This window comes from Bombus pascuorum, chromosome 3 (genome assembly GCF_905332965.1).
Source record: "Bombus pascuorum chromosome 3, iyBomPasc1.1, whole genome shotgun sequence".
Classification (NCBI taxonomy): domain Eukaryota; kingdom Metazoa; phylum Arthropoda; class Insecta; order Hymenoptera; family Apidae; genus Bombus; species Bombus pascuorum.
The window spans coordinates 17,221,022-17,245,534 of record NC_083490.1 but is presented as its reverse complement, the minus strand read 5'-3'; the positions used below and the strand labels follow the sequence as shown (position 1 = coordinate 17,245,534).

General features: G+C 26.9%; 1 protein-coding gene across 4 annotated transcripts in view; it reads left to right on the top strand.

The window, feature by feature from the left end:
* LOC132905672 (phospholipid phosphatase 1-like) overlaps positions 1–19,544 on the top strand; it is a 29,473-nt gene extending 9,929 nt beyond the window's left edge. For 3 of the 4 annotated variants that reach the window (XM_060957219.1, XM_060957222.1, XM_060957221.1), the window contains 5 exons: positions 864–1,026; positions 10,771–10,925; positions 12,474–12,697; positions 13,005–13,125; positions 15,036–19,544. In XM_060957219.1, the coding sequence (XP_060813202.1) occupies positions 864–1,026; positions 10,771–10,925; positions 12,474–12,697; positions 13,005–13,125; positions 15,036–15,401 (1,029 nt within the window). In that variant the 3' untranslated portion in view covers positions 15,402–19,544. Of the gene's footprint in view, positions 1–863; positions 1,027–8,298; positions 8,940–10,770; positions 10,926–12,473; positions 12,698–13,004; positions 13,126–15,035 lie in introns of those variants that run through there. The other variant, XM_060957220.1, reaches the window with a different exon arrangement.
* Positions 19,545–24,513: the final 4,969 nt, after the last annotated feature.

Below are 24,513 nucleotides of genomic sequence, written 5' to 3'. Positions count from 1 at the left end.
TAATGGTATAAATGTCGTCATTTAACAACTACAATAAAAAATTGGCATTTTAAAACTTCCCCTATTTTTTAAGAATAGGTTTTTCATTCAAAAGATCTACAAAAATTCCCAGATATGTAACACTATAGCTATAATCAGAAAAGAAATCAAACAGCAACACTATAAATCATACTTAGGTCAATAATCCTAATAATAGGGGTAGATGGTTAAAACTTTGTCGAAATGGTTTTCCTAGGAAGTTGTTTCAATCGATGGATCACAAGTTTAATTTGGTTTAGTGGAACTTTCATATTTGGCTATGCCTCTTGTGAAATTTTTAATTTGAAATAAGAAATAGATACGTGCTCGTTTAAAACTCATTTAAGATGAAAAGATTCCTAACTATATGTTATCAACTAGGTATTCACGTATAAAATTTTATCTTTATTAGATTATTACTATTAGATAAAATCATAGTTAATTAATTTACTATCAGCGATTTTGAGTATGTACAATATCAGAGCTTTGATTTAAATTTGAGATAATCCCATTCGTTTATCTATTCAATATCATACATCCATATATACGTAGATGATACTAAAAATATATAATATAATATTACTTAAAATGATACGACAGTGAAGATAAATGAATAAAATTGCTTCGACATTATATTCAGATTGATCATAAATGAAGAACTTTTATTCTATACTCTTTTATCTATATTCGCATATAAAATAATCTTCCAGATTGTATATTTCTGTCTCTTTGAGAATTCAGCAATGAAGTATTTGATCCGATTTTGTTATTGCTAATTTTCGTTTTTATACATACATATACATACATATTTTATACATATTTTTACTAAATGTTTTTTTTTTCAGAGATCAACGGAACAGTTGACTCATTGTAGTACGGCGACGTTGGAGGAAATCCTGGATAATTCGGACGGAGTAACGACACGAACTGTCTCCGAGAAGATCATGAGTATCTGTAAAAATACTATACGTTGGGTGCTCTTTCTGGATATATTACTTGCTTCATCAGGTTTGAATATATTTCTCTTTCTTTTTTCTTAATTGTTACATTCATCGTGCAGTTATCATGTAACATCATTAACAGACATACCATTCAATTTATTTCTTTTTCTTCCAACTACATACATATAATAATAATATTTTTCTGAATGTAATCAATTTAAATTTCCGCAGTTTCATTGATTCGATATGTGCTAATTTTATTAATCAGATCCTTAAAAAATTACTATATAGTCTATTTACATGAAAATATGGAATGCTACAGTCATGAGGTTTTCCTTCATTTTTTATGCTGTATAAGGGAATGCATATAGCATGTATAATATATAAAGATCTTTAATTTTATCTTAGTACGAAAAATATAAGTACAAATATGTCATGTCTAAAAAATATTAAAACGATATCAAACGAATAACCATCAATATTTATAATATGTATAAACTTTATGTTAGGTATATATGATATATTTATATCCATTAATTTACATTTTTTCGATCATTATGAAGAAGTAACTCACTTGTTAATTAAAGTGACAATTAGCTATACGGAAGAGCATGTCATTCATTGCTTTTAAATAGCACTTGTGAATAGTAAATGAGAAAGTATTAAAATTGTTTTGTTCTATAATTTCTACATTTCTTCTTTTGGAGAAGACAGGAGATGAATAGAAACATTTCCTTGATTCCTTTTCTATAAAGGCAACTTAAAATATTACAATTAAATAATTGCTATAATCTTTAAAAGAAACTAATTTTTCCCAAAAATTATAAAATTTAATTGATTATTTTAGTTGAGCCGTTAATAATCCATTATAATGGTTGATGCGATGAGAAATAATCACATAAGGAAAGTGCTATTTATTTTCATATTGCGACAAAAACATTTATTTTTCATAGAAAGAGAAGACAATTTGTTAATTAATTTGACATTTCAGTGTATCGTTATGATTTATTACTACAATTTTACTTTTTTCAAGATATTATATATCACTAATGTTATATGAATATCGCATATATTAAAACGCTAGATATACTAAAAAATAAACCATTTACGACAAAGAGGTACCAGGTATAAGTCTTTTTGACATTTGTAGATCTAATAACAGTAGGTATTGAAGATACATATTAAGTACATTAACTAACTAAATGCACGCTAGGAGCGAATCGTGCGTGCAATGAGAGGTGGCTGGAAAACCACAAACCATGTAATGCAATACTGTATGACTCGACCGTCTGCTTAGAATTTTTCCGGGCGTGTCGCACTAAATAACTTGGTGCACTGGTACACACGCGTACGGTGAAACGTCAATGAACTGTGTTGTGACAAAATAAATTGCATTACTGTACAAAAGAACATAAAATTCTGTGTTATCCTACTAATTAGGGCATATTTCATGTTAAATGAGTTTCAAGAGCTAAAATTAAAAAAAGGAAGAAGAAAGTATCATTTACTAAAGAATTATTACAGAGTAATAAGGAATAATAATTACTCTTAGACCTCTTATGAAGGTTAGAGATAAAAATGTCATTAAGCGTCATTAAATAACATTGTTATTAAGTATTTTTATTTAAATATAAATTCGATAATCTTCAAAACGATACTTCTTTCTCAACATCAATCCACAGCGTTTCATATCCAACCTAAATCCAATATATAGTTGAGTTGACCATTTCATGAAATTAAGTTTATTGTCTTGTAAAATTTTTGGATCATTATTTTCTTGAAGTATCTAATTTTCACATAAATTATTAATATCATTACCCTCCTAGGGTGCCCTACTCCCAAACACGTATAATAATAATTAGCCTCATGTCCATTTTACATGACTCAGCGTTTATATTGAACCAACGCCATTATGGTCATTCCTCCCAAACCATACCTAATTAATTTATCATTTTCTTTATCCACATAGAGTGGATTTGATACATCTTAGACGAAATTTTCCTTTATTCGACATTGTACATAAGATCTTCCATGTGATTCAAAACGACTAAATCTGGAAAATTAGTGAAAATTTCCACTATTTTCTTGTCCATTTTGCGTGTGGTTCACCTTATTATCTTAAATTCATTTATAAGACGACATATTATGTAATTATTAATTTCCGCATTAAACGTTGATCAAATTTTGAAATGAATGATTACGATTGTCCTGGACTAATATTTTTCAGAGGAGCGTAACATATGATACACTTATTCAAAGTACATAGATCTATTAGCACATTTTATTTTCAGAACTATTTTGTCGGTCTATGATATCAATATATTCAGCTATTTAATAAAATTTCATTTCCATCAGTTTATTCTAAATTCGAAAATTGCTCTTCACCGATCATCTGTAATAAGCTGTCGTTCACCTATTTTTATAATTAACATGTATAGACTATGGAATACTTTGGGATTTTTGGCACGTGGTAGTCAAGGAGAGTGTTAAGAAAATTTTGTTACACTTTCTCCTTGCTACTAGCTCATGTTTTCGTAAAAATTATCTACATATCTTGAGGTATTTAGGTGAAATTATTATAATAATTACTCCTCTATGTAAACGTATATACTATGTACATATATTTAAATTGGAAATTATCGTATATCGATTTTAAATAAAAATATTTCGATTTAGAAACTAGGGTCTGTTAATCGATCTTTTTGCACACGAATAAAATTAGTTCAAGTTATACACTTATCAGCAATTACTATTCCAAACGCTAAATGAATTCCATGTGACAGTTTTCTGCTTTCACAGGGGAATATTTAAATCTTTTTCAAATTATTACTTATGAAGATTTCAATATCAATATATTTTGTAAAAAAGAATTAAAAATGATAAAATTATATAATTCTTAATAAATACTTAAATAAATACTTAATAAATACTTAATAAATAAAAATGATAAAATTATATATTTATTAAGTATTTCACGATGTGTTTAACAATGTATTATATATACATATGTACATATGTAGGATGTAGCATCTAGTTCTATCATCATCTAAAATATTTTCTACAAAAATTGCATAGTTTTATGGTAGCAAGTGGATAGTAAAAATATTTGTATAGCGTTGCAGAAGGTTAACGTGATGAAACGATCAAATCTGTTTTTTTTTTTTTCAAAGAATGATGTGTTTCGTTTAGTTGTAAAGTTTCTGTAACATTAAGTACTGTAAGGTTAACAAATGTCGTATAAACGAAGTTTTTTACTTAACTTGCGGTGGCACTGCTTAAGAAGTAACGTTTCGTTTGATCTTCGAGTCTTGAGATAGTTTACTTATTTTTCAATATGTCGTAAGCTGTAAATGATAAGGATATTTCTAATTATGTGTAAACATGCAAAAGAAATGTTGAAATACTCGTCATTGATATCAGTACGTTTTAAATATCACCGAGTCATAGAAGAGTTAATGCAGCAGCTTGAATGGAGTTGTCGATGAGAGATTAAAGACCAAGCAATCAAGCATCCAAGCTCGGCGGCTCGAAACTCGAAAGCTGTCAGCATTACAGGGACCGTCGAACAGAATGAATTTCGAGCAGATTGCTAAATTATCAATGGTTCGCCTATGTCAGGTCAGTAAGAAAGTTTGCCATGTAAACTCGTGCATATGATTCAACGCATCATTTCATTTGTCGCCCGCACCTTTGCGTCGCGTCACTCGTGTTTCGTGGTCGCTGCGATCAAGTGCTTACAGCGTACATACTTACAACCTTGTATGTATGTATGTATATTCTGTTGAACGGTTGAACCCAGTGCAGTGTCTCTGGCAACTGGTCGATAGTGTGTAACAGTATTATTTCAGCCAGCAGCATCAAAAGTTAAACAGAAAATGTTGTTTTCGCTGACCTTGAAATACTTCGAGTATAGGTGGTTGAGTTTATCTATTACGTATAAGTAAACAAAATATAACATTCTATTTAAGAAAACAAAGTCGATCTTTTTATCTCATTAATCGTTTGCAACGCATAATAAGACTATTTTTACTATATATCGACTTCTACAAAGTTATAGAACCTCTTTTTCAAATTTTATTTCACAATGGAAATATTCTAGATATAGTTAGATGATACACTCTGTATGTAACAATGATTTATCGAATGTCTCTGTGAATATTGGTGGCAAGTATTAAACTTCAGTATTATTGAAAATGTCATGATGACATTGAGATATTCAATAAATTACTATTTCAATAAATTCCCCGAAAAAAGAAGAAAAGGTGTCACAAAAGGATGGAAACATATTCATACTAAAATATCTGTAACAATTTAAATATAATTCTATTAAATTGAATAATCTCTGCCAGATTAAACAATTTTCATATGAAAATATTTTGTATATTTTTAATAGTTAGAGAAATAATAGCACCTATATTATACATTTAATCTGTAAGTTGCAACATTTGGCTATAGCCTAATTTTCTTATGTACGCGCTCACCAATTGGTTTTAACTTTATGTCATATGGCATTGAAATTTATTCGTTTTTATGTAAGAAGTAATAATGATATATCAAACATATGCACATATTTCTGAGTTAAATGTAGTGTACAAAAAATAAGCAAGGCAACTCATACAAATATGTATGTCTGATATAATCGTCTTTACGAATTACAACTATTCCCGTCCACCAGTATTATTTGTTAATAATAATGAAGTCATATGTTATACATATTTGATTTATATATAATGATATTTGACTTTATTTTAGTTCTTTAATTAGACAATTTTTATATTATTATTATATTATATTATTATTATTATCTATATTATTTAAATGAAATATATATTAGATTGATAAATTGTCCATTATTTAAATAAAATATATATTATTTAATCATCTTATCTGACTCGTTGTTATTCTGAAATTAATATATTTAACGAACAAGAGAATTTTTCTCTGAATTGTTTCATTGTTTGCATATCAAATGTTAATCAATATTTTCTGGCGTAATTTATTGCAAAAACGCGTATAATTTTATATATGTATTTATTATCCAAGGTAATTAAAATGAGGAGAATTTAGTAAAAGTGATAGTATTAGATTGTCCGAAAAGTGTCTTTCTTTTACAGACACGTCTTTTACAAGGATGCATCTTTATACAAACATGAAACCTAATCTGTCAAACGTTGTGATCTTTATTTTGATAGAACAAAATGAATCATACGTAATTCGATAAAATAATATAAAACGAAAAGTGTTGTGCATATCAATTATTTCTTTATAAAACGAAAGAAACTTTTCGGATGACCTAATAAATGCTATTACATTATAAAAGTATCTGGACATGTTGTAATAAAACCATCTCGACATCTGAATTTATTATTTATAATTTAAGAATATGCAAAATATGATATTTGACACTGTGAATTACCTGTTGCATTATTTAAAACAGTTAACTGATATAACTAATATAACGAATTGTTATATTGTGTACGTTATTAATATATTTATCCTCATGATCTCGTAATGAGCAAGCATACAGCAGCACTCGACTAATGAGTAATAGTTAAAAATTATAGATGTTATTTTGGAAGCAATTTTTAATGAAGTTTCTCCTTAACACTAAAACTGGTGGGATTATAAGTTTATTAGTAGATTAAAAGCAACAGATTTTTCTAAATATAAGAATAAGATATCTACTGATGAGATGGCGCGATAGTACAAAGAAATACAGTTCCTGCTCACCATAAAATCATGTCATTATCATCAGATAGGCAAGGCATTTCTAAAATGATAGAGCGATTCTTATATCAATCTTAAATAAGCAAAATTTTCTAAGATAATAATTATTTATTAAGTAATTAACGTTTAAATGCGATTTTCTTGAAATAATATTTATATTAAAAATTGATATAAAATATCTTTATGAACTCTTTGAAAAAAGCTACAAAACCAATTGATCTTAAACCTTGTTTATATCTCCAAAATATTTCTACCTAGAACATAAATTAACAGAAGAGAGTTGACAGAAGCATAAAAATTCAAATTTCTACGTAAAAACGTTATACTTTCACTTCAAACCCATATTATTATGTTTATGTGTTCGCAGCTTTTAAAAGTAACAAACGAGATTTGTGATATTTGCACGTGTTGTATCGACCAAGTACTATTTTAGGATGGAAAACTATCAAAGTTTATTTTCCACTACATAAGTATGTATATACTTGGTTCTCAACTATGTAGATATGCAGTGATATTCCTTGGTGGTTCTTCCATTTTAAATTTCTAGTTCTAAAATTTTAGTATTATCTAGCAAGTTTAGTAACTTTTTGGTATTTTTAGTTGGGTACATCAGACTTGCGTGGTTTATTAATACATAGCGGTATGCCCATCAATTTAACATTTTCATTTTTAGATAATATTTTATTCTATATAATAGATAATAGATTTACAGACATTTGTTCTGTAAAGAATTTTATTATATAATGTTACTCAAAATCAGAAAACAAAGTCTTGTCATTTAAGTACGTAATAAAATAGCAGCAAATCTGTGTGACAAAAAATAGCATAATATGAAAAAATCGCGGCATATACGTATACAGTATATTCGTTTCTTTCATCTGAAGACATGTAAATATTTCGAAACATAGGCGTAAAAAGAAATGCAACAATAGGATGTAGAATCCCATCTAAAAATTTAAATGCGACCTTCACAACGGCTTTTCAAGATCATCGCAGGATTAAATATTGTAAATATCATATTGTATATATCAGTCATATTGTAAATATTAGTATGATATGTCGTCTTTAACATCCTACAGAAATTATTTGGTACATTTTCTGTATCATTCATAGTTTCTGAAATATTTATACGTACCCTATGTTTCTAGATAAACTGGAAGTTTCAAGAAAGAAACTACAGAAAAAATTGCAAGCGCATATACAAGCGCAGAATACTCGAGAAAAATAATCTATACTACTCTGTATTCAGACGTATGAAGCCTATTTTAAATTAAAATGCTGTAAAATATTAGATACATGTTAATGTTTAAATTATATTTTGTTTCAATGTCCAACTATCTTTATAACATGAGAATCGGATATTATTCCATTTAATGTTTATACAAATACAAGGAATATATATATATATATAATCTTATATATATTTATCTAATTTATTCGATATATGAATATTTCAGGCGCTACATTGATTAACTTAACTATTTGTCAGTTTTTTAGTTTCACTACATAAATAGACGGTTAATGTTTAATTCCCAAAAGCAGAAAACATGCTTGCACGAGTTTATTTATCATAGGAAGATGGCATAAATAATAGTAGTAGTTTTCAAGATAAATTTGCAAAATAATATTTGCAACATCATCGCCCTTTTTTACTTTCTACTTCGTGATGTTAATTAGTTTCTTCTGATCTCTGAATGGTTCATATCAGAAGACATTAAAGAGATAATAGTCTATCTTTCATTTATTAAAATTTTTATTGATATAGCATTAATAAGAAAAAGTTTGAGGATTGTTTTTTTTAATCACTTCCTTATACCTTTCCAAAAACAAAAACTGCTTGATCATCGAGACAAGCTATATAATCGCATGAGTTATACGCATGCGTTCGAGTTTGAGCACAATACTTAACTATTGCTTCACGTAGCGAGCGCACAGTATCGTGTGTAATATTAACTCTACTGGTGTTCGAAGTAAGAGCACTCGTCGTTCTTCCTCTCATTTTCTCTTTCTCTTCTTTTTTATCTCTCCTCGTCCTTCTTTACTTCCTCCTACCTCTTTCTTTCCTTCTACTCTACCTGCCTTCTTCCAATTACGTATCATTCTTATTTTTAGTCCTTTCTGATATTGTTACTTTGATTGTTTGTATGCACGTGTCAAATTTACATAATATGGACGAGGGTAAACTCAATAAAAAAGTAGCCTCACGGTGGAAAGATTTTAAATTGCTAACTCCACTAAATGTATACAGTTTGTGTAAGTATCGAGCAGAACAAGAATGGAACGTGTCGCGAACACGTGTACTTATATTTGTTTAGATGTGTTCAAATTGTTAGGACAATAAGATTTTCAATGGAAACAATTATATCGCAGAGAATTGTATAATACAATTCCTTTTAGTTATAAATGAATTTAAAATAATAAAATGACTAAAGTCGATGAGAAAATCTTTCTCATTGTGAATATTTTTCATTGTACTAATTGTAAATAATTACTAACTAACGCTTGCATGAAAAATTAAGTACGTACTATATATATATATATAGATATAAAATAGTAGAATTATTATGAGGACGTACATATATCTTTTCTTTTTATTTTAAACATCATTAATTATATTCAAATATATTATTTATGACTATACTGTGTTTATACCGTATTAGTGACGATAAAGCTGTTGTAATACTAAAATATTGAATTAAAAGTATCAGTGTCGTATTCAACTTGTCAGAAGCCAAAAAATTATTAAGAAATTATATACTATCGAAAAACGTTTCGTCTGTTATGTTATAGCTTTTAATGTATGTTTTATTATCGCTTATATTATACATATTTACTTTAGTACAAATTGTTTCTTTGATAAAAAAAAATGTATGTCTTAAACAAATACTCCTTTAAAATAAAATAGAAATATGTAAACTTTATTTTGTTTCCTGAAACTGAAACAAATATACGTAGGTATTCTGAAATTCTTATTCAAAGCTTTATTTCATTTCATATCAATCATATGATCTGTTATCTTTATCTTACATATCTTTGTACATAGTATGATGTTTTCAATTTTGGTATCGGTCGAAAGTGACAGTTTACTAAAGTTTTTTTAACTAATAAGTAGTGCGTAACATTAGTAATTTATAATACTTGTATTGTTATTGTAACATTCGCTAATTATGTTTCTTTTAAATTCAAATTGAAAAAGTTAGAAAATTAACAGGATTTTTATTCTTCATTATCAAGCCTTACATACATATATGCTTAATAAAGCAAATAATGAGATTTTATTCGATTACTTGACATTTATATGTATCATTGTATATATATTACCGGTATAATCATATAATGTATCAACAATGTTTAATACGTTTATTCTTACAGACTTCAGATAAAATATCAGATAAAAATATAATTTTATAAAAATTATTAGCACGATAAAGATCACACGATAAACATCTACAAGACTAACTATGACTATATGATTAAAAAGATACTGAATTGTTTCTTCTTTGGTATCATTCAACTTTTGCGCGAAAAATTTTTTCATGCAGTAAATAATTTTGTAATAACTTAAAATCATGAAGTTAGGTATTTCGTTCTACGAAGTTAGGGCTTAGAATGTACTATCTCACGTGCTAAGAAATACAAAATTTTTGTCAATGTAACAGCCAATGGATCATTTTGCAAGCATATTGGATCTGTAGCATCATTTTTCAAGAAAATAATTGAATCACAAGTTACAACTCGTGGTTCCTTTGACAAGTCTGATCCTCGTTATGAGTGCAATAGGATTCAAGCAAAAGAAATTTCATCTTAAAATTCAAAGTCAAGATCAATTTCCCGGTACTTTCTTTTACTTATATCTTTTTGGACCATCGATCCGATGGTGTAGAATTATCTGTTATAGCAATGACATGTTTTTTTAACATTCTGTACATGTACGATTTATTTTAGAAAATTATCTGAATTTTATCATGTTGAAATACTATCAAAGTCTATGTATTTACTAATTTGAAGTTTGAATGGTTACAATTTTTTACTTCTTTTTACAGGCATATTTTCTAATTTTCGATTGTACTCTTGTACTTTCCAGTCATTGTATTTCTAGCAGTATTGGAATTTGGGACAGTTCCGCAACAACATATCGGCTTTTACTGTAATGATCCAAAGATTTCATTCAAGTTCGTGGGAGATACGATTTCTATTTCATTTTTGATTCTTGGATGTTTGTTAATACCGATCGTCGTGGTATGTATAAATAAAATAAATATAAAATATTTTTAATATTTCTTCTAATAATTTAAAAATATTTGCTGAATAGGTTTTACAATTTTCTAAAAAACTGTCAAACACAAATATTTGTTTAAATTAATTATTAATTAGAGTAATAAAAATTCTTTTGTGTTAGAAATAGAAATATCTCTTTGAACGCGTTACTCTAAAATATGAATACAAAATTTGTATGAGTAAATAAAAGTCTAAATGAATTAGAAATGTTGAATTAAATTCGAAAATTTATTTAATGCTATATTTAATTGAGTTTGTATATAGAAATCATTTAAGCATTGAAATCCTTTCAGGATTTTAAGATTTAAAAATAGGGTATAAAATGAAAATGCCTTTAAAATAAATTTAATTTATTTTTGTACGTTACATGAAATATAACAAGATATTTTTTACCAAGGCCATAATTATTATTATAAATACATATAAGTTGCGTACGGATTTGCGAATTTCACATCCTTATATTTCTTATCAACTCTAGAAAAAGATTCAAAATCGAAGACATAAGGATTTATATTTGTTTAAAGTGATATGCCGTTTAGATCCGCAAAGTCAATATTAACAAATCTGTGAGTAATATCCATTGGATATGGATATTAATTAATATTTGGGATTTTTAAAGTTCAAATCATATTCAAACCTGTCAAGTAAATATAACAAATAAAAGTAAGCGAAAGAATAAAGTCATCATTGCTCAATGCTTAATGTTTTCCAACAACCGATAACTTGCTGACTGATAAAAAATGAAAGCTTCCCATCTTTATTTCTGCAATAAAAGGGATTGCAGTGAACGAGTGATATTTTCTCGATTAACTAAATAAGTCTAAATATGAACTTAATTGGGGTTTAACAGTATCTAGTATACTCCACGTTACGGCATTTTGATACTTAAAAATTTTAGGGAAATACCAAAGAAAAAATGGATATTGTTACGCGTCACAACACGATACTATTGTTATTATTTCTACGAAGAAACAAATTTTATTTTTTTATATGAAATATTATTATTTTTTAAGGATAGTTTTATACGCATAATGGGAAATAGTTCGTAACTATATTTATGGAATTTAAACTTAAACGTTACTTATTAATCAAGTAATAATGAATGAATCAGCTTAATTAGGATGACTTCAGCAACGTATTAGAATTCCTTTATCGAGAAAGAGAACAAATGATAAAAATTTCAGTTTTTATCAACCGAATAACACCTCCTAATTCACCGGATTTGAATGTCAAGCATTGAGCGATAGAAATTGCTTTTTTGCTTACTCTTATTCGTGTAATTATTTTCTTGATAAAATAACGTTTCCCCTAGATTATTCTTAAAAATTAGGGAAATAACAATTTTTTTCAATGCATATTAACGGGGCATTACACTGTATATAATATATTTATGCTACTGCAAGTCATACTTATGTTTCTGCTAGCTATTAATTTTGTTGTAAATCTAACGAATTATAATTCTTTTTCTCTGTAATTTTGTAAATAACATTGTATTTTGCATATTTTTAGATGTGGCTATCTGAATTCGTATGCTACTCTGCAGATAGCTATGATGCAGAATTAGGATGCGCTGGTTCAAGAGCAAAACAAATATGGTTGTGGTATGGTCACTATTCGATCGGAATAATTGCCTTAACGTTTATATGTGATGTTATGAAAACTCTGGTGGGCGAACCAAGACCACACTTTTTGGATACGTGTAAACCACGAGAGGCAGAGAATTGCACCAATGGGTAAGCATTTTTTTTATTGTATTACATTTTTGTTCGTAAGAATAATTCATCTTCCACAAGAATGTATATATTTTACAGTATAAAAATGATCTTCTTTCTTATATTTGCATCTTTTACTATACATAACTATATTACATTTGTATATCGTATTTAAAACTACGAGATAATTTTCTAACCAGAGGTACTTTAAAAATATGATTTGAAATAACAGTATAATATATTTAATTAATTATTTAACAAATCTTAGTTCTATGAAGTACTATGTACTATAGTACTTAATATTATGAATTTACATACTGAATTTCAGATATGTGGAAAAATATACGTGTACAAATACAGAACTTTCAGAATGGTTTGTCTCGGATTCTAGCAAATCATTTCCATCTGGCCATTCTGCCCTCTCTATGTTTACAACTACTTTTATTGTGGTAAGTAGGTATATATATACATACATATTGTACTTACATATGATTATATAACATTATAATTCATTCGCATATGATTATATATTATGAACTGTTATATATTCACTTCTTCGAATTTTTTAATTTCCATTAGAAAAAAATTGCAATACTAATACGAGTAGATGTTAAATTCTAATACCGAATTTGGAATAACATAGAAATAGTGAACATTAAATTTAAAGTACTTTGACCCATGTTTTATTATCACTTGAATGACTTTATATTTTCTAGTACTTTTTATACATTAAAAAATTCTTATGGGTATAGTTTCCGGCTATCTAAGATTGAGAATTATATTACTGTTTCTACAGATTTTTGTTCTATCATTTTATTTTATTTCTTTTGGTCATTTATACATACGTATGTAAATACATAGAGGGTGTATACTGTAAGATCAACCACCATTTGTCAAATATTTCTAAAAATCTGCCAAAGAAATGTTTTGAATAAAACATAGTCAGTTTACGGTTCGCTACATATTCGAATATTAAAAATTTCAAAAAATAATTTCTTTCTCAATAAAGAATCAAGGTTGATTTTTTAAAATGATGCCATAAATTTTGCACTTCACAAAGTCGTAGCGAACGTCAAGATAAATTCAACGACCTATTATATTATAACTTTGCAATAAAATTTAGAAATTCTTGGATTTAGAAATTCAGGTTGGATTAACAAAAGCAATGTTAAAATGTATTTTATTTTCATCAAATAACATTTTCCAAATAAGATCAAGGACAAATTAATAAATTTATCAAACAAATCTAACGGTAACAATAATACCGTTTTGAATCCAACATCACCTTATGGTTATGGAAAGTAGGTCGTGGAATTCATCTTGATGTCAGCTTCAACTCTATGAAATACAAAATTTATGGCGTCACTTAAAAAACAACCTGACTGTGACCTCAAATCGAAAAAATGTTTGTTGGAATTTTTTAATATCTAAATGTATAGCAGATTGAAAACCGACTAACTTTTGTACAAACCATTTCTTTGGCACATTATCAGAAATATCTACAAAATAATGATTACTCTTAGAAGATATAATCTGTATATACAGGGTGTCTTGAAATTGGTGATGCGGTAGTACCATAACCCAGAGAATATAGAATGAAATTTTCTCATACGACGCTTTGTTTCCGAAAAAATGGTTCTCAAAATTTGACAAATATATTTAAACTAGTATACTTAATTCAGGACTGAATAGAAGTAAATAACCGATAGAAGATTAAATGCGAAAATAAATAAAACCTGTAGAATAAAATTTTTCAGAAAAAAGTTTAGAAATGTATCATATGCGTGCATCAGACCAGTTTTTAATTAAACACGTTTAAACTTCGTTTTTTTTCGACAACAAAGCGTCATATGAAAAAATATTCTATATTTTCGATTTATGTATTCACATAGGATCACTCCATATCTTATTATATCATTTGTTACGAGATACCCCGTATACATATATCGATTTTGCTATGTACTAGTGTTAACTATAATTTACTCTAGATTATATTAATCAACTTAGATAAAATGAATTTAATTCATTATGCATCATTGCATCAATTCATATTATTCGTTTGTTTAACAAATTAAATTATATTTTTATGACATTCTTGTAGATATATTAATTTCGTAGATTTATCTATTATACGCATTTACCGTAAAGATTATTTACATAAAACTAAATTGTTTTAGATAACAAGATTTTTCTTTTTCTTACAAAAACTTCTGTAAATTTTAAAAATTTAATTTTTTGATAGAATATGAAAATACTCTTCACGTAAATGATGTACGTTTAGTTTTTTTTTGTAATGTTTAAATCCTTTTTATCGTTTTCCTTTTTTATACCATTAAACAAATACATTTTTCTGTTGTAGTGGTACTTACAACGCCGTTTGCCAGATCGGACGTTTTTCCTAAAACCGTGGTTACAATGTATAATATTCTTGTGGACTGTGATATGCTCATTAACAAGGATCGCTGACAATAGACATCATTGGTGGGATGTACTTGCAGGCATCATTTTGGGTTTCGCTTTTAGCATGTTAACTGTTATGGTGCCATGCCGTAAGTTTCATTTAAATCAAAACGTCTCACAAATATATAGTGAGCCTGTAGAAAGTGAACAAATTAATTTCAACAAGAGAAAACAAAACACCAAGAAACTTCTACATGAAACAATAATTGATCCTTCAGAAAGTCGTGAATTAAAGAACATTAAATCATCAACCTGGAGAGAATAAAACTTAACACATCAAAATATTTGATAAGAGAAGATTTAAAGAGGAATTATAAATATTTTGTTGCATAAATGTTCAAAATTTCTAATAGAATTTTACGTCTTATACGAAGTGTTTGATATGACATGCCTATTATATTTAAAAAATTTAGTTCTTCATGTGATTGATAATATATTCATAAAATATTCAAGAAGAAAGGGTTATATTTTGTAGTTTATATCGACAAATACGTTGTTATAAGTATTTAACCAATGTATATAATTACTATAATTTGGTAGTGATATTATATTTACGATCTGCGTTTATCAAAATAATTTTTAAAAAGCTAGACCGTAACGTCAAATGTCCAGTAATTGAATTGTATTAATCGAACATATCTACATTTTACATGTGTGATTTTAGTTAATTATTCATCATGTTTATATTTATAATATTAGGCGGTAGAAAATGATAATGAATTCTGTTTACTTGTTTAGAGACGGAAAATATCTTATTTGAAAGTGGGAAACTTCTTTTCCATTGTTTGACGATATTATTAGTTAATAACTATGTCAAATAGAATAGCAGAGCTGAAAAAATGATTAACGGAACGGATAACGGGTAAGGGAAGGGCAAGGGAACTACATAAGTACATACTTACATAGTGCTTTCTATCGCTCACACACACGCAATCCTATATGGTCTTATTTGTATTTGGGATATTTTCGGTCAATACGCTTGCTTATCTTTATAATTATGTCGGGTCTATCAGAAATAATCAATCAGACCCACATTCTTTTATCTAGCCATCTTTCGGCTCTGTATTGTACACCTCACTGATTTCGATGGTCTTGAAATATGCTGTCATGGTTAACGTCCTAATTGTAAGTACATATATGTATAACTGTTTCTTATACCGTATATAACCGTTGGTCAACTTTTGTAGTTTCCGAGTTATGTGTAAAGAATCTCAGCTAAATTTAAGTTAAGATTATATTACATTCTGGCGTAAGCACTATATTTTTTATATAAGCCAATCTACACTTAATTCATTAATGATAATAATTTTGAATATAAATAAAAAAATTTAAAGGTTGAATTAAATTGATATCCAATCACCACTAATAATAAGATGAAATAACATCTGATGAATTGTATGTGAAATGCTACATTGTATTCTAATCTTTAGTTAGTTAAAAATGTAATAATTATAGTCGTTATTATTGAAAAATTGTTTACAAAATACAACATTTGTAAATTAATTTATTGCGCAACATACTATCAAATATATTGTTATATATTTTGAGAAATAAAGCCGATCGATGGTTATATGTATAGGAAAATGCTACTAAGAAACAACATATTTGAAGGTCATCGAAATTGACGAGATATACTCTATTTTACATAATTACCTGTTACAAAAAATGTTCCCTTATTTTAAAACAACAGTGTTGAAAACAAACAAAAACTTCTTTTATTAGCTTTCTCTACACTTCAAATTAATGTAAGAAAAATAAGGAGAATTATTTTTTTAATATTTTTTTAACATGAGAGAGATCAATAATTCATTCCTAATTACACATTTTAAATTTATATAATATTTGTATTATTTCTAATCTTATTTAGATGTGATACACATATTTCAGAGTATAAATTGAACAAATACAGAGTGCTGTGAAAATAATAATGGGATCAAGAAAGTATAAAATAGTATAGAATAAAAATCTTACTAGTTTATAGTCAAAGTTTTAGCCTTGAAAACAGAAACTGTGGAAGTATTTGAATAAATAATTTTCCTAATTATTAATATATAATATGAATATTAGTACATATTAGTACATGAATAAAAATTATTATACTTTTTGTTTATAGATCACAATTTTGTATAAATATAATCTTTTCAATTATATTAATTATTTTCAATTTCTACAGAAGTTGAAAAGATAAAAATTGATTTGGATTAAGTTTTATTCTAACTAATAATTTTGGCTATCATATGTCATTTATTAAACTTTAATAGAATATTATTTTTCTCACACGATACTTTCTTAATTTCTTGATATGCCGAATAAGATTTTTGGGAATCATTTTTTTTCTTGCTCATGGGTACAGTAAACATATTCAAATAATAAGTTCCAATAATAACATTCCAAGTTCTGTATTTATATTTTTCTCTTGATTAAGATTATTGAAATATGCACATTGAATTAATATTATATTAGTAACAATCATACTAGTAGTAGTCATAGTGATTTGCAATATGTCTTTACGAGAATCAGAAAAATCATGATGCTCTGCTGGTTGAAATTTGTAATATATTAAATTAAAAAGTACGAATATATGTAATTTTATATTAATGTACATGTAATTGCGTATACATTGAAAATGATTTCTTAAATTTAGACAGAATGTATGTTTCATGATGTATAATGCTCAAAAGTTCTGGTCAAATCTATCTTTTATAATATTTAAAAAGGCAGAAAAAATTCTCGTGGTGGTAAAACATATTGTGCTAGGTATAAAATAAATTCCATTAATGTTTATGCTTAATATATGTCTTGCATTGAATGATTCAATTTTCATGAAACTTGAATGCTTATAGTAATCTATCTGTGTATATGATTTAAAAACAAAGTCACTTTTATTGGGTAAAACAAAACCTGACGATATTAACAAAAGTAACATCTAGTATAACAATACAGTCGACAATAACATGTATTAGGTTATACGCATGGTAGCGACAAAATTGTCGCTTTGGTAACGTTATAAATTGAATTTTTGATTGATGCGATACAAAAAAAAAAATGACGTCATGTAGTCGTGCTGTCAAATGCGCACACGTCCATATAAACAAATGCGTCTTTCCATAAGCAACAAATTGTCGGTAGTGCACGGGAGCTCTTAAACAAAATTATGATTGAACAGAATTTATTTAGCGATAATGAAGATGGAAGAAAAGTTTTATATCTATTTCTGGTTTATGTTGGCTTTGATGTCGAAACAATGTCCAGTCAGCTGTTTCTTCTCTAAAGTCTCTTACCTAAAGCGAGAGAATCATCCTGTATATAATGAATATATGCACTCAAAATAATCTAAATGAAAAATTATTTTTTTTCATTAGTTTATTAAAGCAGTATTGACATTTCGTTTTAAATTATTTATCATATAATAGTAGTATTTTAAATATTTTACTTTACATAGTATGTACAAGTAGACACCAGTAGAAATAGAATTGACATTAACATAGAAATTATAAAAAATACATATGTATTTCTTTCCTGAAGATATAAATAATCTTACTCAGTACATCCTAGTAGATAGATACAAAAATTATATTTTTAACTTGCTTCAATTAATATACTTATGTTTTTGTTAAAGGAAAGCAGTTTGCAATTTTTTGCAATTTCATGTCTTTTTTCATAAAATGGCTTTAATTCGTAACGAAATTGACAATGCAAAATAGACTCGGACAGATAGTACAATAACATGCCTTAGGCTTAGATATCCTAAAATTTAATATACAAAATTCCATAAACGCAGTTTCATTGCTATTCAAAATCTTGTAACAAAAGTTTGAATTAATTGACTGTTCTTTTTTTCTTATATTTGTTACGTTAGCATTTGACTACTACATCAGATCCAATCGTTTTTGATCAGTCTGTTTGATTCTAACTGAAGAATTTGTTTCAAAAATATTTAACGTTTAATTTCGGCTTCTTTAGTCTTCACTAATAGCTGCAATGCCATAAGGTGCATAATTTTGTCCAAATTTTTTGTCCAAAATTGACCTTTCCTTTTTTCTTTTCATTGTATTGGAAAAACTAGAATTCAATTTTTTATTATTATCGGAATCTCATTCACCAAACATAGATTTGACGTTTTAATTCTGTTACAGAGACGAACATGCTACAATGTAGCATAATGGGAAGGAATGGGACGATAATATTTTGGTTCATTACACATTTTATTGAAATAATTAATAAAAAATATCTGCTTATAGAAAATTTTGTAACTTTCTTTGTAGCATTCTTATTTTTGTAACTAATTGAAACGAACTAGTTCGAGAACAGTAACTTTAACAAACAATCACAAATCGGAAATGAATGCAAAGTAATTAATGATCCAGAGAAAGAGATAGATAGATAGAGATAGAGAGAGAAAGAGAGAGGAAGGAGAATAAGCCAGTAAATTTTATTGCAGATTGTAACAAATTACTCAGATTGTAACAATTGACTCTAAGAGATAAATACTTTTGAATGCAAAATGATCAGAAACAATAGTGTTAAAAAAACATTCAATTTTACAGTTAATAGTTTATATAATAGTTAATAGTTAATAGAAATATTTCATTTGAAAAGGGGAAATATTTCATTTTATTCGAGTGAAGCTTAAAATAGAATAAATAATCAAATAGCCTTTAATAGCCATGTATATAAATTATTATAATCAAACTGAACAAAGATAGTTACAAGAAAAGAAGCGGTTAATTCAAGTTTTCTACATAACATGGAGTATCAGTAGAGTTGTATTTATAGGTTTTTAACATGCGGTTATTCAATTTTCGCTATCTATAGCCAAAAAGCACCTTAAGGCATGTTAAGTCATTAGAAGAAGAATTTAAATAAAATTATGTAATATTATTATATAATATTTTAATTATGTAATATTTTTGTAAACTGAAATTTTGTAATAACTCGCTATTCCAATTTGTGAAAATTCTATGTCTTTATTACATTCCAAAATATCCAGTGATATATCGTCAATATCCATTAATGGTTGCAAGTTCATTTAAATGTGTGTATATATATCTAACAAATATATGTTTATAAATATGATCAGCATTAATGATTCCGTCCAATGATATTACATTGTAAACTATGTTCGAAGAAAAATGAAATTTGTATTATGATAAAATATTTATTCTTTTTTGCAGTTTAACATATGAATATTATAATATTTTATACCGTAAAGTACTTTTGACTTTCCTTGGGTTGTCATGCAGCTAAATTAATGTCTTTCCAGCTTCATAGCTAGATAATTAAAAGTTTAGTAGCGAATTAACGTCGTTATATATCTTTTAGTTATTATCTGTTTAAGATATCAGTTGTTATGTTATTGATCATCAACTAAACAGAGCTTCTAATCGATTAGCTAGGAATAACTGATTAGAAAGCAGACCATTAGGCTTCAACAGCATCTTGTATTTCTATTTGTATTGTTTAGGTATAATATTATTTTTGTAATTCATTGTATGATATTTGATTCTATGAAGGTATCACCACTTTGCCATATTCTATTGGATAATAGTTGGATGATTTAATATTATTTCCTCACTCCATTATATACTCATATTCCTTCTTGATATTTTAGCATACAGTTCTTTTTCGTAACAATAAATTTTTGAATGTTAAATTAAGATTTTAATGCAATATGATACAGGGTGGTCCTCTTGCTAGGGGCCCCGGTGGGAGAAGTGCCGTTGATCCAAAAATAAGAGTGTGAAAATAAGAATGATTTCAAATGCATTATACATAACCCCAACACAGGCTGTATCGACATCCTTGATGTCCAAACAACGACCGATCAACGGTTTCTTCATAGAGCATCTATAATCTTACTCTGTATAATGAATACATATATATGTATGTATATAATATATCAGGAGAATTTGAAGGAAAAACATTCTAATCGGGTGAAAGTTTGTCAGAATTTCTTTCTTTAAAGTAGTTAGATGTCTAATCAACTTTATATTAAATACAATCGTTTACATCTCTATAATATTATTCGTTTATATTTAATTTACTATTAATATTTGCACTAGTAATGTATAAAAATTGTGATATATTGGGTAGAATTTGATTGTATGCAAATGATACTTATTCCAATATAACATCGCATCTTTTCTATGTAATATTTATATTATTCCAATACTTTATGTAAAAAACAATATTTGGTTTTAAAGAAGAAAAGTATACATGCATATCTAAATACAAACATTCTGATGTTATTAAAAAATATTGTCTGTTCATTCTTTCATTAGAAAATATATTTTCTTTCAATATGAACAACGATACTGTTGTTTATCGCACACATTATTCTATTGTATTGTATACGATACATATATGAATATGCATGAGAGAAAATATAAAGCATCAATCATATTCTTCATCAATCTCTTAATGTAACAATTATACAAATCTGTAAAATATTCCTTTTATATATTTTCACATATAATATTACGTGATATGCAATGTAAAAGAAAACACTAAAAAAGGATATTACGCCATTTTTTATAAATCAATGTACTTCTAAATAAATATCTATTAGTAGAAAATAATGAAACAATGAAGTTTGTTGTTAAAAATATTAAAAAGACGGAAAAAGAAAGTTTATTGTTTTTCTTTGAAACCAAATAATAAGTCTGTGTTGGTGAAATTGTAAATTACAGAATCTTTTGTTGTGGAATTTAGCACTTAAATGTCATGAAGAATACTAAATACTATACAAATTATCAATTAATTGAATTTTTTTCTAAAGATTAGTAAGCCATGTTCTCATTTTATGAAAAAGGAGAAAAGAAATAATAGTAATATTTACATTAGACTACTTATAATATTTATGAACATAAATATATGTAGCATACAAATATAAAAATTCCAACATACGATAACTGTTTATTAATGCGGATGATTACAAAATAATATAAAATTATAAAACTAATTATATTATACTAATTATATTAAAATACCAAGAGATCATGACGAATTATATGAAAAGTAGGATATTTTTCTGAATGGTTCTCGGTGTTTGGTAGACCTGAAATTTGGTAGATGTTATAAAGTTTGTGAAAAGACTCAAACAATAAAATCTTCGGGAAATCATACGTTCTGAAGATATAGGATCATATACATATATTTACATATGTATAATAGATGTTCGTTGCTATTAGGCTGTACTGGCGACAGTGATTTATGTATATAATCTAGATCAATGCCGATAACTCTCTTTAAAAGGAGCTAATCAGTTTTTTCGCTTATTGAGCGTTTTTGAGCCTAATATATACGTACGTATATTCATTCCTCAGTCACATAAAAATACATGTACGTATATCATCCATACTTGCATTCTTATAGGTACTAATTGACGAACATTGCTTCTAATACCAGTAAAGATCTATCATACATATAATATGTAGAAATGAATTCTTTCCGACAATAAAACTTTTATTTTACACAAAAATTGGAAAAATTTCATTTCTACATCAATTACATATAAAGATCTGTACCTTCCGAACGCATAATTTTTCGAGGCTAACATTTTATATATTAAATTAAATATATATTTTTTATATGTTAAATTTCTACTATCTCATCCATGTTATCAACATGGTATCAACCGAGTTTCGTCTTGATCGGCCACTGGGGATACTCGGCACAATAGCTAAAAAATGTTACATGTAATATGTATCGTTTATTTCCCTAAGAATGGAACGAAATTTGTATAAAATGAAATACACACAAAAATTATAACGAAGGACAAGAAAAGAAGATATTATATGAAATAATTTATGTATCATCTTTGCACATTTTCAACATTCATGAGAAAAAAAAACATATTTAAAGTACAAAACATTGTCATAATACTATCTACATTACTGTATTGCATTCAAGGTATATATATCGTAAAATTATATTTCTTAATTCAGCAATTAAAAATATACGTTTAATAGATTTTAAATTATTAGAAGATTATCGTTGAATTTTTTAATAATTTTGCTTAGTTTTAACCGCATTTTATTTGTTGTTTTATACTAGCACTAGCAAAGTATTTTGATTAAATACTTTGTTTAATATTAAAATGACGCTCCTATCTTCTAATTTTATTTTTGCGAGGAGGAATCTGTAAAAATTTTCATGGTAATTCAATATTTATTAATTTATACATCATGCAACCTATATTTGGAAAAGAAAAAGTATTATTATACACAAAATCACAAATTTTACATAACGCAAGTTTTTTGAGTATACCATATTTATTTCAATTATTTACTTTTTCCGTAATTATATGTATTTATAGGTCTCTTATGCATTAAGATATCCGTGCATAGAGCATATGCATCTAAAGTTGAATATTAATAACTTATTATAATAATAATTGTATTATATTAAATTAATACTGTACTCGTACAAACACAATTAACATAACTATTGCAGTTAGTACAAATAGAAAAAGAATTAATACGAATTGATACAAATATAAAAAAAGACCAATTTCCTTAAATAATAATTTACGATTATATGATTTTTATGTATTATTCCAACATTCCATTTGTGATTCAGCTATAAAATTTATTTATTTAATATTGTTATAATATGCGTTTAGATGTTGAGTACAGAATTTTTCAAACTTTAGAATAAAATACATAGTTATTGTAAAAGCAAGCTTTTTCGAAATGAACAAATGTATTATGAAACATATGTATATGAAAATATGTAATTTTTGGATATTCATTAGTTTTCACTTGGGTCGAAGGAAAAAAGCATGCTTAAAAATGAAAAAGGAGAATTGTTTTATGAATTCTTGGAGGTTTTACAAAACAACACTGTTCAGATAAACTTTGTATTAAGTGATAATTCTTTATAATATACAATATATAAGAAGAGTACAAATTGTAATATGTCTAATATCATCATATGTAATGACATTGGCACAAAGTTTCCGCATCATTCAAAACGTGTTTGAGTATTTTTAATTCTTCTATGTACTATTGTTTGGCAACTAAGTGATTGCGGAATTTGTTAATAGGTGGTTTTAGCACATTGTTTTGTTTTGTCAACGTGTTCAAAGCACCTAACCTATATTTTTTTCTTGCTGTTTGCACTTCCACCTTTAATTTAGTAAAAAAAATTGTATCGATTAGTTATTTAGTTTCGTTTTTATCCCAATTTAAAAATGGAAGAACAAGACGCGCATTTCATACATATTTTATTGTATTATTTCCGAAAAGGCAAGAACGCATCGCAAGCACACAAGAAGTTATGTGCCGTATATGGGAATGAAGTCTAGAAAGAAAGGCAGTGTCAAAATTGGTTTGCCAAATTTCGTTTTGGTGATTTTCCACTGAAAAATGCTTAAC